General features: G+C 39.5%; 1 protein-coding gene across 2 annotated transcripts in view; it reads left to right on the top strand.

The window, feature by feature from the left end:
- tox2 (TOX high mobility group box family member 2) overlaps nucleotides 1-16,108 on the top strand; it is an 86,399-nt gene that overhangs the window by 65,651 nt on the left and 4,640 nt on the right. Inside the window, exons 5-7 of one of the 2 annotated variants that reach the window (XM_085457617.1) lie at nucleotides 7,212-7,478; nucleotides 8,793-9,023; nucleotides 14,442-14,522. In XM_085457617.1, coding sequence (XP_085313743.1) covers nucleotides 7,212-7,478; nucleotides 8,793-9,023; nucleotides 14,442-14,522 — 579 coding nt within the window. The remainder of the gene's footprint in view (nucleotides 1-7,211; nucleotides 7,479-8,792; nucleotides 9,024-14,441; nucleotides 14,523-16,108) is intronic. The other variant, XM_085457618.1, reaches the window with a different exon arrangement.

The raw sequence follows: 16,108 nt of genomic DNA, 5'->3' as shown, positions 1-16,108 counted from the left end.
CATCTTTTTTCTCTACCCCGATGATGTCAATTAACCTGCCAGATTAAGCTAAGAGGAGGATAAGATTTGACTTCATTTCTGTCTTTTTAATGAAAAATTCTAAAGGGATGGTGTCAAATAACACAGTCACTGGACTTTAAAAAGATCAGCTATGTGGGACAAATTGCATTTCATTTATATTGCATATGTAATTTAAACTTGTTTTGCACGAACACAGACCAGCTTCTGTTAAGTGCCATGTAAAACCTGTTCTAATAATACTTATCACCCTGATCACAGGTAACAGAAGAAGATCGTTGCAGTGGCAATTTTCAATTTAGATAATTCATCACATCATATTTCAAAAACATCAGAGTGAAATATGTGTTATCGCACACATGTTGTTGTCATTGTCCTCCTCTTATAGATTTGATAAACCACAGCGTTCAAGCAAAGAACAGAAGCTAAAGAGACAAACGCAGATTCAGCTGCAGCACATATCTAGTGTTATGAAGCAGATCCAAAGATAAGGGATTTCATATTACACTTAGCCACGCGCCCCTGCTGAGATTTATCATGCCATGAAATCATGCCCATATTGCACTATGCCCTATCTCAACAATCCATCAGCCCATTCTGCTTTCACCACCAGGAATATTCAGCTGTGGCGGCAGTGGAGAACTATCCCATGTCATCTCATGCTCGGACGCCTCCTCTGCTGTGTCACCGGCCACTAGTTCAACGCAATACTGCCACTCTTTCTGTTAATGTCTATAAGTGTGGCTTCATTCCCAGTGATTACAGTGCTGTAGCAAGCTAGTTGCTCTTGTGTTTGCCTTCCTTTCTAATACCAGACATGTATTCTGAGCTGTTCTTAAGCAAGAGACACCTTCCTCCTATTGTGCAATCACTATAAAAAAGAAGTTTTGTAATCTGTTGCCATAATGTTTAAAACTTGAGGATGAGGTGAAGATCAGACATGTGTGAAAGTCTCTGGGCAAGAGGATTTTGCACACATCTATAACCTTGGCCTGACCTAGACTTGCATGATGCACACAGCACAATATTTTTCTTTAAGAATTGCATGGTTTTTGTTGTTTCTGTGTTCATTATTTCTGCATGCTGAATTTTTTTGTTGTGCAAGTATGGGCGCACCCACACACATGCACACAAAGTGCATTTGACACGGCAGTCAGGAGTCTCATTAGTGGGAGCAGAGGAGCCTTGCCTTCTGCTGTCAAGAGTGTGTGTCCCTACCGCTCCTCACAACCATCTCCTGCATGTCATGTCAGGCAAGGCTCTGATTCTCTGACGCCGTGCTTTGTGAGGTGAGCTCAGAGACACGCCCGGGCTGAGAGAGAGCTAGGAAAGGAGAAAAAGGGACTGTGAGAAAGAACAAGAGAGACAGAATATTTAAAGAAAAAAAAACATAAGGAACTAGAAAGAGAACTGGAGGGGAGGAAAGAGGCAGAGACGCAGAGAGAAAAAGAGGAGAGAAAGAAGCAAAGGAGGTTCTAACATTAGCAGTAATGAGGAACATGGAGGCTGGTGCCGAGGGGGACATCATGACATTACTATCTGCAAATCAACCACTGCCTTTTTGCTGCTACTGATTCACCCTGAGAGATGTTCACGGTGCTACTGTACTTTTCAAAGCAACAGTCAGCCACCAGTGAAAATGCTTCAAGGTGAACTTTAATTACATCATTATTATTAATATCCTTGTTTACTTTTTTATTACTTTAATTCTCATTTTTGTGCGTTTAAAAGTCCTTCCTGCATTTTATGTGTTGGTATAGACTGTTTTTGGCTTTGGGATTTATAGTGGCAAATTCCATTTCAACACTGCGGCTACTTTAGGCATTCTTTGAGTAAACTGCTTTTTCTCTCTCATAAAGTACGTGCTAAAACTTGTAATTATTCCCTTATACTGCTGGTTTGTGAGGTATTGCTGTTTTTCTGCCAGATTAATTACAGGATCACAGTTCAGCACGGGAGGTGCAAGAGCAAGTGTTTGATATTTTTCCTTTTGACTAGCATGTAATTGGAACGATTGAAAGTGACCTTAAAGTGTCTTGTTTTGGCAACACGGTGCCGTTGCCAAGCTAATAAATAAAATGAGGTTTTAATAGTGTGTTAGTAAATACAGTTGGCTGGTACTGTACCTTAAACAGGGCATCACACATTACATTAAATCAAAGCCACGTTGCCTTATGGCGTAATACAGATAATAAAATGTAGTCTTGACAACTTTCAAAACAATTTCTTACAACAACACTGATTCCCCTTCTAAAACATCCTGGCATCTATTGCCCATCATGCCTCTGTACTTAGCATCTGTCTGGTGTCACAAGACGGCAGATACAGCATTTTGCCTCTGCCTTTATAGTTAAGTAGAGTATGATTCATGAATCCACTCTCTTCTTCTCAGCTTGTGTAAATGACCCTCTTGGGTATATATAAGCTTGATAAACCAAAGACATGGATGAAGGGAGAGAGACAGAGGGATGGAGTGAGGAGGAGGTGGGAGGGGCGGGAGGCTCGACGGCTCTTTGAGGAACAGAGTTGTTAGCGCTTTGCCCTCGGGGTGAATGAGAAGTAGCTTTGAGGGCTGAGAGACCCAGGGTTGGCTCCCCCACCTAAAGGCGTGTTTACCACCTTGTTGCGCGGCGGCTGTGCTTTTGAAGGATCATTCTTGAACGCGCCTCTAATTAAAGCTGTCATGGCTGGGTGCCTGCAGGGATAATGTTCTATTATTATAGTCATTTGTTTCAATTAAACGCTGGCTGATTTTACAATAGCAGCCGTGAACCTGTGTGAGTGAGCCATCACTCTAAACAAGATGGCTCCAGTCAAGCAGGGAGTGAGGAAAGACAAGTCTCGGGACTCACACGGGCATCGATCAGTGAATATCGAAACAGGGCGGGGCGGGAGTGAGAAAGAATTTGAAACCTAAATTGGACAGATATCGTGTAGCATTGAGAAAACAAAATGCCCCATCGTTTAATTAACTTTTGGTTTTCATTTACAATTTGAAGCTAGTCAACTAAAAGTGAATTGACTCCAGCTCTACACAAAGTACTTAATTAAAAACTGACAGATTTATTTTAGATGGCGCTAACAAGTTAAAACATGACAATTTATTGATCCTATAGCATCCACAGATAGGTTTATTATGAAGCTACAGTAATAAAGCCTGCATAGCAATCAACAAGCTTATTTAAATGATGAAACAGATGCCACTCTGGTATAATCATCAAAAGGACAGAGCAAGGTTAGCTGTTTTACTCGCCTCTGGTGCGCATCTCTCCTCTTTCTCCTTGTAGCTGTGTATAGGACTCTCTTCTCCCCTTCTCTCATCTCTGTGCTGGTGGTCAAATCCCCTTAGCTAAATCAAATGGTGCAGGCAATTGGAGCAGCCGTGAAACCATTTCAAAGGTAAGGTCAGCAGGAGCAGGGGAACAATGGCTTTGTGATATTCCATCTCGCACACAATGTGCTACACATAATTGGAAAGCCTTTGTTATTTGACTCCCATTTGACTATGATGTACAAGATGTGAATACAAACACGACAGGCGTAACGATGGCAGAGGAACACGTTCACACAGAGTTTCCTGGCTTTACATCACAGTTTAGGTCTGCCTGGCTGCTCGTCACCAAAAAGTAATACCTAACTGTCCCCTCGCTAACTTTGCTAACTTTGATTTTACTACTTAGGTCGTGTGGCTTTTTTCTCTTATAGTTTCTGTACTTTTTCTCATGTTTTCTCTTTTTAGCTTTACCGCGGCGTATTTCCTTGGTGTTGTACAGAAAACAGCTACATTTCTGAAGGTTAAGCACAGATACAGCAATACCCAGCAGAGAGCAGGAATCCAACACTGTAAAAGTATTAAAAAAAACATTCAAAATTTTAGATGAGTTATCAGATTTACTCACTCAAAATGATAACATGATTTTTATGTTGTGTCACAGATTATAAAGCCAGTGCTCTTAATGTCAAGACTCCATGGAAAGTCAGTATGTGTTACATGCTAACTGCAAAGAGTACTGACCAACTAAATCCTGTTACTCACTGTGCACTCCCACCTCTTTCTAGCCTCTTGGATGATACCAATAAGAATTAGCATACAGTACCTATGGCAACCAGCAACCTTTGTCAGATTCTTTCATAATATTTATACAGCCGTCTGCCACTAGCTTTATTTAGCTCTAGCTTGATGGCGCTATGTGATAACTTCTTGGTCTTTCTGTCTCACACAGGTGAAAGCCAAACTAAACGCACTCTGAGACAATTTCAAACAGGATGTTGAAATTACAATTAAATTATCACAGTGGGGGTGTCTTGAGTAATGAGTTCAGGATCTGTTATATCTGGTTTTAGTAACTATAAGAAGATAAGTCAGTCTTTCATACTTTGGAATGGGACAATTTCATCCTTATATAGAACATCTTGTGTTATTATCTTCACAAAGAGTGGAATAGTTTTGGTGTTTCTGTGCTTCCTGATGACTTGCTGCTTCATTAGCTCGAACGGAACATGCAGCTTTAATGAAAATGGGGTTCATGAAATATGAGAGCAAACATAAATAAATACCCATTAAATAAACAAATAGCAAGTAGAGTCAGTGTTTTTTGCATTTTTTTATTTTTTTTGTTTGTTGGTTTGTTCTTATCTATAGTAACGGAAGAAACATTGCAACTAACTTTACTATCCCTAGTAAGCAATGCATGCGTGTCTGTAAATCCTGTTTATTTATTTATCTATTGTCTCTACTGTTGTGGGGCTGGCCAAATATTCACGACGCTGTGGCGTCTTCCCCCTGTGAACTCCGCTGCTCTGCATGTCTCCTTCTTGTTTACATTAAACATGGTGTGACTCAGATTAAAGGGTGACAATTTTGCCTGGAGGCTGTTGCTATGGAAATGCATCTGCTATAGCTATGATAGGCCATTCATGTTTGATTAATTGGTTTTTCAGTGCTTCTTGGTTTGTGAGGACCCTTAAAGAGCAAGTCCATGGAAAATGGAAAATTAATGGATTTCTGTTTCCTTCGTTTTACTCCATTTTCCTTCCTCCTTCCTTTTTTTGTCTGACTACTTATTTTGCTGGAGCTATTTCCTCATGTTTTAAGAAGTGTAGTGATGGTGTTTTGAATTATGATTGGAAGTTGGAGATTGTCATGGATGGGGGAGGTTTGAGCTTGGTTATTTGAAATGCAAAACGAATGTCTTTGTTCACTGCTGGCTTTTGTGAGCAGCTGCTGAGGCAAACACAGAATCTAATGTCGTGTGAATATTACGAGTTTTCAAAGCAGGCCAGAGCTGCTCACAACATTACTTTGTTGTGCATTTTTATTCTACCAATCTACTGGGACCAATTATGATTAGAGTGCTGAGCCTTCATCTCTGAACCTCTACTCGTGTTTATCAAGACCTCATATGCTCGAGCCCTTTAAATTTGATCTTTTTAGCACTGCACTAATGTGTAATGTATTATTTAACTCATAAATGTTTAAAAGAGCTAACAAATGCTAGTTCATCACTTTCTGATCTGTAAATTCCCAAACATTCCCATTTATGCCAGCATTAAAAGCATCCTTTGGTCTGTGTTCATGTTCTGTTCTGATGAATCTTGAAATAAAGCTTTTGATGTCGTTGCTGTTGATGATCTTATTAGATGGCTAAGAACAGAACTTTATGAGCCTGATTCTGTAACCACTAAAGTATATTTTCCTGGGACATTCCCAGCAGTTTACAACTGTTTTTTCTGCTTGTGCTTATAGAAGTGTTGGCAATACATTTTCTTTTCCTTTTTACAACACAATGACCATAACATCTCAGTTCATTCATACCACTGACTCGGTGATTGCTTGACCAGGTGCTGAGACATCTGGCTTTTCAAATACTAAGAAAAAAAATTTCAGAAGCAGTAAATGAGGAAATCTTAACCTCAATACTACACAGGCTACTGTGTCCAAGGGGCCTGCACTCGGTGCCTGTAGCAGTCAATAGGAACCTTAATTGTACTTTCAGCTGTAATTGAAATCTGATTTCACTGATAAGCCTGTGTGTTATATGGATGAATGGTTAAACAGTGCAAAATTGCTTTGGGATACAGTTCACTGAGTGGCTTTTACATGCAAAAAGCTTGGATGCAGTTAAAAAAAGGTGCTAACTTGTAAAGTTGATTTTCTCCTTATTAAATTATAACATGCACTCTGTGTGTGGCCAGCTGTGTAGCAGAACATACTACAGACATATAATCACTAACACACACATTTATTTGGAGTCTCTACCTGTGTGTGTCTGACACAGGTAGTGTGCAGCTGATTTTAGAGCAGTGTTGCTGATTTTGTTTGCTGTGGCTGTAAACAACATTAAACCCCATTAAAAATATGGAGCTCAAAAGATGCTCAACACTCTGTAAGTCTCACAGGCGAACTACAGGGTTTGCTGGCATTCTTTGTAGCTTTATAACTGTGATCAATTTATCGATTTAAAATTTTTAATTATGGCTGGATGGATGGATCAGTGGATGGATGGATTATTGCTGCTTTGAGCTCTCAGTCTTTCTTAAAGTATACATTTTGCTTAATTTCTGCTTTCTCACCAAACATCAGGCTCCCTCCCAGCAATCATGTATTCAAAGTATTTTCTGGTTCTGCTAACTGTCAAAAATGTCAGGAAACAATAAGCCAAAAATTTCCAGGCTTCAGATCAGTCAGGGATGTCAAAGACAGTCCATTTTAGTTTTTCGTATCGGAGTAGTTAACAGTAGAAGTCGTTAGCATTTAGAGAACAAGCATGCCCCTTGATTTAATCTTGCATTTAGTTGTTTTGATTAGTTTTAGTTTAGATGTTTCACTTATTATGCATCTAATTTTCAGTTCAGACCCTCCACAAACCTCAGTGTTGAAGTCAATTTCAGATCAAGTAATCTGGCTAAAAAGCTGCAATTTTGTGAGACAGTGAAGAAAGAAAACCTCTCAGCCTGAGATTATCTGTGAGACCTCTTTTTTCTTCCAAAAGACAACTCCCTCTAGCAATCCCAACGTTTTGCGCATAGTTCATTGTATTATATTTATATTTTATCCAACACATACAGTATACACAATTTCTCCAATTAGAACATGTCATCTCCACTTCGAAACATTTGCATATTTGGCTAATTGGCAGTCAGGAGTTTTAAATAGAGAAGATAGTAAAGCTGGTGTTCTTCTCTCACCCCAGATGCAGGAGATGGCTTTGCACCACCACCAACAACAACACCATCACCAGCATCCTGATGGCGCTCATTATGACCCCGCCCGTAACCACACCCTGATAAACAACTCACCTCCGATACTGCCCAACCCCATGAGTGCACTATCCCAGCTAAACCCACAGGTCAGCCGGAGTGCAGTGCCTCATGGTTCCCCCTCACCTCCCGGAAGTAAATCGGCCACACCCTCACCTTCAAGCTCCAATCAGGAAGAGGAGACTGATCCTCATTTGAAGGTACTGGTGTGGCTTCTCTGGCATGTAGTAGTGGCGATAAAGGCTTGGCAGTGCTTGTACCAGGTTGTTAACATGTAATCCGCAGTGTTGTTTAAGAGGAACGCAGGAATAGGCATGCTTGAGCTTGGGTTATTTGGCTGCCTCGAAAACTTGAACATTGCTGGAGTTGGAGCTATGTCTATTTTTTTCCTTTCATGCTTTGAAAAAAGAAACTTTTTGAGATATTTACTTTTAATCTCTTCAAAAAGTTCAAAATCTATGCCCTAATAGCAAAAGGAAATTCTGTTTTCCATGTTACTTTAGTGAATAGCTGTCATTCTAATCTAGGTTTGCTGCTTATTGTTAGACACACAGGAGCTGATATTAAACCCTTTTTAAATTTCTATAATGAATGAAGATGTGAGACATGTTTTAATTGGCGCTTTTTTTCAACAACAACATGATCTGTTGCCAGTCCTCCCCAACTTTGTCACTGCCTTACCATGTTCTCAGTTACAGTCTGGTTCCAAAGCAACCACTCCTTCATTTAAATCACTCATTCATTTAAATAAGAAGAGAAGGATAGTTGTTTACATTCATTTGGTTTATGTAAATCTGTAAAACTGCTTTTATAAATTGCCCACCAACCAATGTCTCTGTGGATTTGCTTCGTTTCTGTCAGGGGAATGTGAATGAGTGTATAATTGAATCTGCCACTTCCACAGTGTTTCAGATTCATCTGTGTATTTAGCTGCCAGCTCACAGTGATACAGTATAACAAGAAGGGGATCCTTTAGTTTAAAAAATATATATTTCCCAGCCTATGCATCTCTGCTGTGCTGTGTGAATAAAAATGATTACCATCTCTCCTATCAGTAAGTAATTCCATTTGCTCTCTCCAATTCATTCTGAGACCACATCAAAGCCAGAGCAGATACAGCAGGCGATTTAAAATTCCTTTCACCCCTAGCATGAAAATTCAGAATTTATGACTTGCTGAACAACTGCAAAATAAAGATTTGAAAAGGTTTGATACATTCAAATAACAGATGTTATTTTTGACAAAGTAAGGCAGGGAGAAAAACTGCTGTCAACCAGAGTCTGTGTGTGTAAATTGTTACTGTCGGTGAATCATTGCTGCAATATCCAAACACTGGGTATTGAACACAGAAAAGAAATTAAGGATTTAATGAAGCTTACATGTTTCACCTGGGCACAGCGCTATAAGCATTCATCAGCAATGCAATTATTCATTCCGAGTCGAATTAGTAGACTCACTTTCAGTGTCAATAAGCTGTTTTGTTTTTTTGTTTTGTGCCACTGATGGTCTTCCAGATCACGGGTGAGAAGCGACCGTCTTCGGAGATGATGAAGCCCAAGCCCAAACCCCAAAAAAAGAAGAAGAAGAAGGATCCAAACGAGCCTACAAAGCCTGTGTCGGCCTACGCCTTGTTCTTCAGAGACACTCAGGCAGCCATTAAAGGACAGAATCCCAATGCCACTTTTGGAGACGTATCCAAAATAGTAGCCTCCATGTGGGATGGTCTGGGAGAGGAGCAAAAACAGGTAGGCTTCGTTTAATATTCATGTATATACACTATGAGTTCTGGAAAGAGCTTTTTTTGTTGTTTATCAAACATCTAAAAAAAAATACCTCGCAAAAGTTATAAATTCACTCCATAAAAACTGAAACAGTTTTGACCTTGCGGCAGTTGTGACTACCCGATGGCAAGAGGTTAATATCATTTAAGTAGGAGAAGGAGCATAAAAATGTAGCTTGCAAATGAAAAGCGTTTAAAGACAAAAGAGAGAAAAAGAAATAAGCTGGGATGCATTACTATCACCTTTTAGGATGATGCCAGCGTGGTAAAATTGTGAAAAAAGAAAAAGCATAACAAAGAAAAACAGATGCCTATTTACACATTGAGCAGCTTGCGTCTGCCTACCTAACAATTACAAGTTCAGTATTCACTCACCTTCTAGATCTGCTTTTGGGTTCCAACAATTGTTGATGGACATACTGAGTTTTATTTAGCTGGTGATAATTTTCCTTGGCTTCGCCATTATAATGAGCAACCCGTTTTTTTGAAAGTTGAATAATGCATCAGTAAAAACTTGTAATTCTGATTCTAAAATTAAAGAACTACCTGCCACTCTGAGTGATTGCAGCTTGCATGAGAGTGAAGCAAATAAAAAAAATTTATGCTTTTATTTTATAAAGTGAATTTTCTTGCACTCGGACTTGTAAAGATTTTAACCACCAGCAGTGCAGCTATATTTACCTGAACTGAATGGTCAATTGGATTTTATTATAACCCAACCTGTGCATATGAAACTGCATTAACACGTACTGCAGTTTAGAGGTTTCCTGTCCAGCACATTTTCTCTATTTCATTTTCCACATTCCAGTCCAACAGGCAAAGTCAAAGGTTTTTTTTTTTGTCTGTGTGTTTGTGGTAACAAATGATGGTGTGAAATGAATGAAAAACGAGACAGTCTGATGATCATGCGCAGACTCATATTTTTAGAATATCCAGTCAGGGCGCAGCCTATTGGGTGTCAAATAAAAGCACCTGTCTCCATGACAAAGTGCAGCCCATTCCCCCCAGCCCCAGCCACCATCTACCAGACCCTATCTAGCATGTGTGTTTTTCTCCCACCAAACCTACTTCATACGCTGGACTTTGGAGGCCGTCTGTCCCTTTTATTTGCAGTTAATTTTTGCCGCCTTCACCAGGGCTCTTCACCATGAATCTTCATTTCGCTGCTGACACCCTTGAATGTGAATTCCTCATTTCCTGTCCTTTTATTTATATCTGTTGCCTGGTGATTTGATCATGCTGGGAATACAAGATTAGCAATTGCCTTGTCCTTGGTTTTGCCTCAAGGACATCTTCTCCTGAAATGTTATTGTTTGTGCTGCTTAACCCCTCGTGTCCCGGTTTCTTATTCACCTTAGATTTTGCACTGCAGATGCAACTCTCTTTCTTTCTGTCTCTGTATGTCTGTCTTCATCTCATGCTTTATGCATTTGTCCTTCACAGCTCTACCTGGGAGCACAGACAAAACTAATAATATGGCAATTCCATCATTAAAATCCAGCCATTTAGCATGCCATTTCACAGTTAATTTTTTGATTTGTTTGTGCATTCATGTGTTTAATCAAACATGTCACCTCGCAAGACACATAATTAACTTGAGGTAATGATGTCATTATGGAATAAAATATAGTAGCCTGTCTGGGCAATAACACAGTGGGTGCTCTAATTATTCTCACTGACTAGCACTGTCATTTATTCCAGGCCAGCAAATGGATAAACTTGATAACCGTGTATTTACAGAGTACAACCAATTCAGCTAGTGCACATTAATCCTCATTAAAGTCATTAAAATTTCTGTCCTGGTCTTTCATAATGAAATAAATTCATGAAAGGACATTATAGCGTACTGCATTCACATCTGCTGGTTGGTAATATAATAGTAAAATGCATTCACAATGCGCTCGTATCCTAAACATTTTCGGTAACATTTGATCCCCTTTGAAAAAAAATGAATAAATGTGACATAAATTTGAGCTTGGTAGTCATTTTCGTTATTTGAATAAATAAAAAACACACTGGTCACATACAAAAGTAAGTGAACCCCTACATGTATTGTACCTTCTGAGGAATAAACTAGATTTTATGCCAATGTCCTGTTTTTGGGTTTTCTGTTTTTACAGGATGCCATAATACCAAGAGCTAAAGAGCTCCTTCAAACTGATTTAAATTGGTCTCCAAATTATTTGAAATAAGTAATTTCACTGCAGGGACGGTTGTCTTCAACTAAGGTAGATTACAAACAACTGCCACTTTCTCCAAAAATAGTTTGATGCCAAACACGTCCAAGAACCCTCAAATTTCATTACAGAATCTACGGTCAAAATGCATTTTTGCATCCAAGGAGACCAGAAGAATGCGCATTTTGAGTCCTGCTGTCCTAAAACAAACATTAAAGCAAAACTAGAGTTAATGAGTGAGCAAAAAGGTAAAGACAAAAATGTGTTCTAGAGAAATGACCAGTTGATATGCTCGGTGGAAGCCAAACACAGTGTTACAGGAGAAGAAAATTATTACAACTGTTACACCTCTAGCTTAGTCTGAGAGCTAGCTTGCTGCCTCAGGGACTGGGCAGCCTGCAGTATTTGCTAATGAAAAAAATAGAATTGTGCATCATATCCAGGACTGTTTGAAGATAATGGGACGCCTTCTATCCAAAAGTTAAAGGCAAACTATAAGTAATGACTTAAAAAGTAGAAATGAAAGGTTTTGGTATGACCTGGTCAAACCGTAGATCTGAATCCTGCATTTACAGTATCTGTAGAGATTTTATTAAAGAGAGTCAAATGTTTGCTTGTACAAAGTGTCAAAAGGCCTAAAAAATCCAAGACATGTACTTACTTAATTGTTGGCTGTCATGTCCTGGCTGTCTCTTCCGGACCCACGAGGTGTGCTCTCTCATGTCACAGTCAGACCCTCTGGAGCCATGCAGGACCTCCAGAATGTAAACACAACCCTTCCCCTACACACAGCTTTGTTTTAACTAGATCACAGCCCCTGTTTCCAATTACCTATAGCGCTCGTCAAACACACAGTGCAGCAAAATTCACATAAGTGCACTGAAGGCAGCGTTTTTTATTGCTGTAGTTTATTGAAGAAACGATCAAAAGTTTCATTGTTGTGATTTATGTTCCTTCTGTGATTCTTTTTGTTACGCTTCAGTGTGCATTTTTCCCACTTTGCTTGTGTTGTTGTGGATTCTCCAGTGCCGCCCTTAGGTTTGGCAGAACAAAGTCTTGTTTTTTGTTTTTAAATTCATGTTTATGTTCATATTTTCTTTTTTTATTAAGCTGTTTTCATAGTTTGCACACTATACAGCGCTTTTTAATTCCCAAAGGCCTTTGCTTTATAGTGCAAGATCAATGCATTATTTGGGCTGTGCTATCCCTCAAGGTGACTACATGTTAAAGCTGCCCTAGAAACACAAAAGAACACTTTTCTTGTTTTTGTTATTTAAGATTAAGATCAGTTTTCAGTTTTTACTGCAATGGGGGGGAACAGTGATAATGGATTTGGGGAGGAGGGAGGAGAAACCTTAGTATTATTTAATTGAGTCTGTAGATTTGTACCAGGGAGAAAGGGAGGAAAGAAAAGAACACTGTGAGTTTGAAAAGATGGCATGTTTAGATAATAAACTCCTTCTCTGTGTTAAGTTTAAAAATCTGTCATGCAATATTCAACTATTTTAGTCCATTTTCTGCATCTTTGTCTAGTATTCAAACACTGTTGTGCTTTTTTTTCTTTGGTTTTAATGTGCCTCTGCCTATTTCTCCTCCATTTTGCTTCCCGTTTGCTTCCTCTCCTCCTACTTCTCCTCTTACCAATCGTCGGGTCTTTCAGTCGTAGAGTAATCACTCTCTTCAGTGTCAGCAGGGTGCAGAGTTATTGTCTCCTGTAATTAACTGGTTATCAAACAAGAACATTTCATTAAGGTACAATTAGGGGCTAATTCAGCCGGGACACCTCTGTGTCAGGATTACGATAGAGGCATATGCTCTCTCCTTGCAGCTTTGTTATTTTTTATTCATACTGACCTGCAGCCTTTGACGGCTTCAATTGCTAATGAATCCGCCCACTTTGGAATAATTAGACATCCTTAGGCATGGTAATTTATTTAAAAGTATCCGTCGTTGCGCAAATCATTAGCTGTGTTAAATTAATTTGAAATTAAAGCTGCTGGGAGTAGTTTGGGTTATTAAAGAAGCAACCGTGGGTCTGTCAGTCTATAAGAGGTGATGGGTAAGCCCATTTTTATTTTTTATTTTTTTATTTTTTCAATGAATTTCCTCATGGGCATCATTATTAATTTGATAGATTTTTTTTGCTTGTTTTTATTTTTAAAGTCTGGATGAGTGCTTAATTCATCCATTCTTGTTCCAAAGTGTCTATCACAGAAGGAAAACAATTATGATATTGTAAATAAGGATGAATGAGTGGATAAACATCAGCTGTTTGAGCATGAGATTGTATCCGCCGTCATCCCGGTTTGTTTGCTGTTCTTTGTGTATGTCTGTTTGTTTATCGACTGTACGTGTTAGCGGCTGCCAGCCTATGCGCATTTGGCAAGGCATGAATGCTTAATGGTTATCGTACCCCACCTCTTTGAAGGAAATGACCCCGTCCACAGAGCCACAGACAGTCTCCTCGCTGAGGATCAGTAATTACCCGATGCATTTACTCACGCACAAACGTACATTCTCCTTTATATGAAAACGTTCCCGAGATGAGCTGAGATCTGAGTCTTCCTTATCGATTTAAGGATGGACTTTTTGCAACTTGCTTTTCCTGCATCACAAAGGCACTGGCAGCCATAAAGAGCCTGTGAGTGACATGTGATGACATTAATTCGAATTCCCTGTCTTAACGCATCATTTGAGGTTCATTCAGAAGGCTTGAGATTGCTCCTTTGCTAATGCTGTTTTGAATTCTTTTATTTATTTTTTTTCCCCCTCGTCTGAATGATTTGCTGGGACATCAGCTCTGATTAAGAGATGAGCAACAGCCTTAATAGAGGAAGAGACAGAAAAGCAGTACACAAAATGACAAACAGCATCTCGCTCCTCATTTAACTCAGCAGAATTTCTAACTATTTTCACGCTATTGTGCACAAGCTTTATGCACATTTCATTCTGGATATTCTGAAGAAAAAGAACTACTTTCAGATACGCAAACATCATGCAGATGGTCAAATCTCCCTGACCTGATAACTGGGAAGTGAATGCATTTGATATGCTTTTCATCAAGGAGTACACCGCCGGGTCACGCAATCACACCATGACTCCCAAAATCTCATTCACATCAGTCAGTGTGGACCACAGGGTCATTTTAGCCTTTCACATCACCGTGTAATCAATCGTTGTTGTTGTTGTTGTGTTTGTTCCTGCAGAGCTACAAGAGGAAAACAGAGGCTGCTAAGAAGGAGTACCTGAAAGCCCTGGCCGCCTACAGAGCCAGTCTGGTTTCCAAGGTAACAGCAGGGGTCACGTCTTTGATATACATGGGTCAGCGGCGATATAAGGGATGATAAATTAGACAGAATTCCTTTCACTTTTGTTCCATGGAAAGGGTCCACAAGCTGCACTGAGCTATGTTTGTGCATATATATGTGTGTGTATGTGTAAGAGAGAGAAGGAGCCTGTGTGTGTGCTCACAGGAGAACAGTGAAAATTAGGCCTCAAACACACCCGATTTGGAAGCTGGGGAGAAATGGAAAGTAATAGTACATGCGTGTGTGTTTGCGTGCGTGTGTACGCTCATCGCTGTGCATGTGCAAAAGTAGAAGTGGACATTACCTGTCATTTGCTATCCTCTTGGTGTTTCTGTCCTCCCTGATGCGCCACCCACTAATATGTTGCCTGAGGTTTGCGCACAACTACCGCTCTCTCTTTGATGCAGGTTACTACAGTTTAGCTCAGCACATTAACATATTTCTATCAATGCTTGTGTAAAAAACAAAACAATTCCTAATTATTTTCTTAAAAAAGCTGCTAGACTACTCCTCATTGGTTTGTCTGTACTACAGTCGTGATGGTACAGGGATATCAGTCTTTAGGTGTTCAGCATTTCATTTCTCCCTTTCTGCATTGTGTTTTTTTTAAATACAACTCTAAATTGCATTAGCATATACCGAGCCCCTCCTCTTTTCCCTCCCTCCTCCTGTCTCCACTAAGCACAGCGCCTCACTTCCTCTCATGCTCATGGGCCGAAAACAAGCACCTTGATTAAGGCATGAATAGTTAATTCATCAGCCTCTTCACTGTGGCGTACTTTCAGCTAAAAAGACTATTCTCATCTCTTGTCTTTGCTGCAATTAGACATTCATGTCATTGCTCCTATACAGGGGCTTGATTGATACTATATGCTGGTAGATTGCCAGTCAAAAATCTGACTCACTAAAATAAGCCTGCAGACCCTCCTTCACTCATTCAGGATCAGCCAATCTGAATGCAGAGCTGAATCTCATGATTCACCACGACTCTCTTTCTTTAAATTACCAATGAAGGGGTCTTTTCAGAGTGAATCGGGGTGGGTGGAATTGGAGGTAATTGGAGCTTCATTTGAAAGATTCACTTCTTAAGCGTGCACCTGTTGCCTTTTTGTTTTGTGACTCATGTTAGTTTGTTTGTGAGGAGAAAAGACAAACTAAAGTTTCATAGCTACCCACTATATGCCATGTCATTTCTCTCATGTTTGTTTCAATCCAAAAAACTCCACACTGAAAATTTAAAAAGTTTACATTTTAAAAAGGTGCACTTTATATTAAATATTGTATTCGTTTCAGTATTTGCAAACCATCTTTCAACTTAAATATTGTTTATTGTAAATCCTTCTGCTGCAATACACAACTTTAAATGTCTGCAAGTCTCAAGTTGACACAGATCAAATCTATTATCTCACTCTTTTCCTCTCCCCTCACTTCATTTTTTTTAGCATTTCATTTTCCACTTGACCCTGCGAATGTGGCTGTCTCTCTTCTTTATCCATCCATTCATTCCCGTTCCATTGATTATTTCAGGGATTCAGTTGGATGGATGGAAGCCATAAAAAAGTAGC

Source organism: Copadichromis virginalis, linkage group LG5, assembly GCF_057382275.1.
Source record: "Copadichromis virginalis isolate Kocher_CV1m ecotype Utaka linkage group LG5, C_Virginalis_male_GT1.1, whole genome shotgun sequence".
Lineage (NCBI taxonomy): Eukaryota > Metazoa > Chordata > Actinopteri > Cichliformes > Cichlidae > Copadichromis > Copadichromis virginalis.
This window is presented reverse-complemented; position numbering and strand designations above follow the sequence as displayed.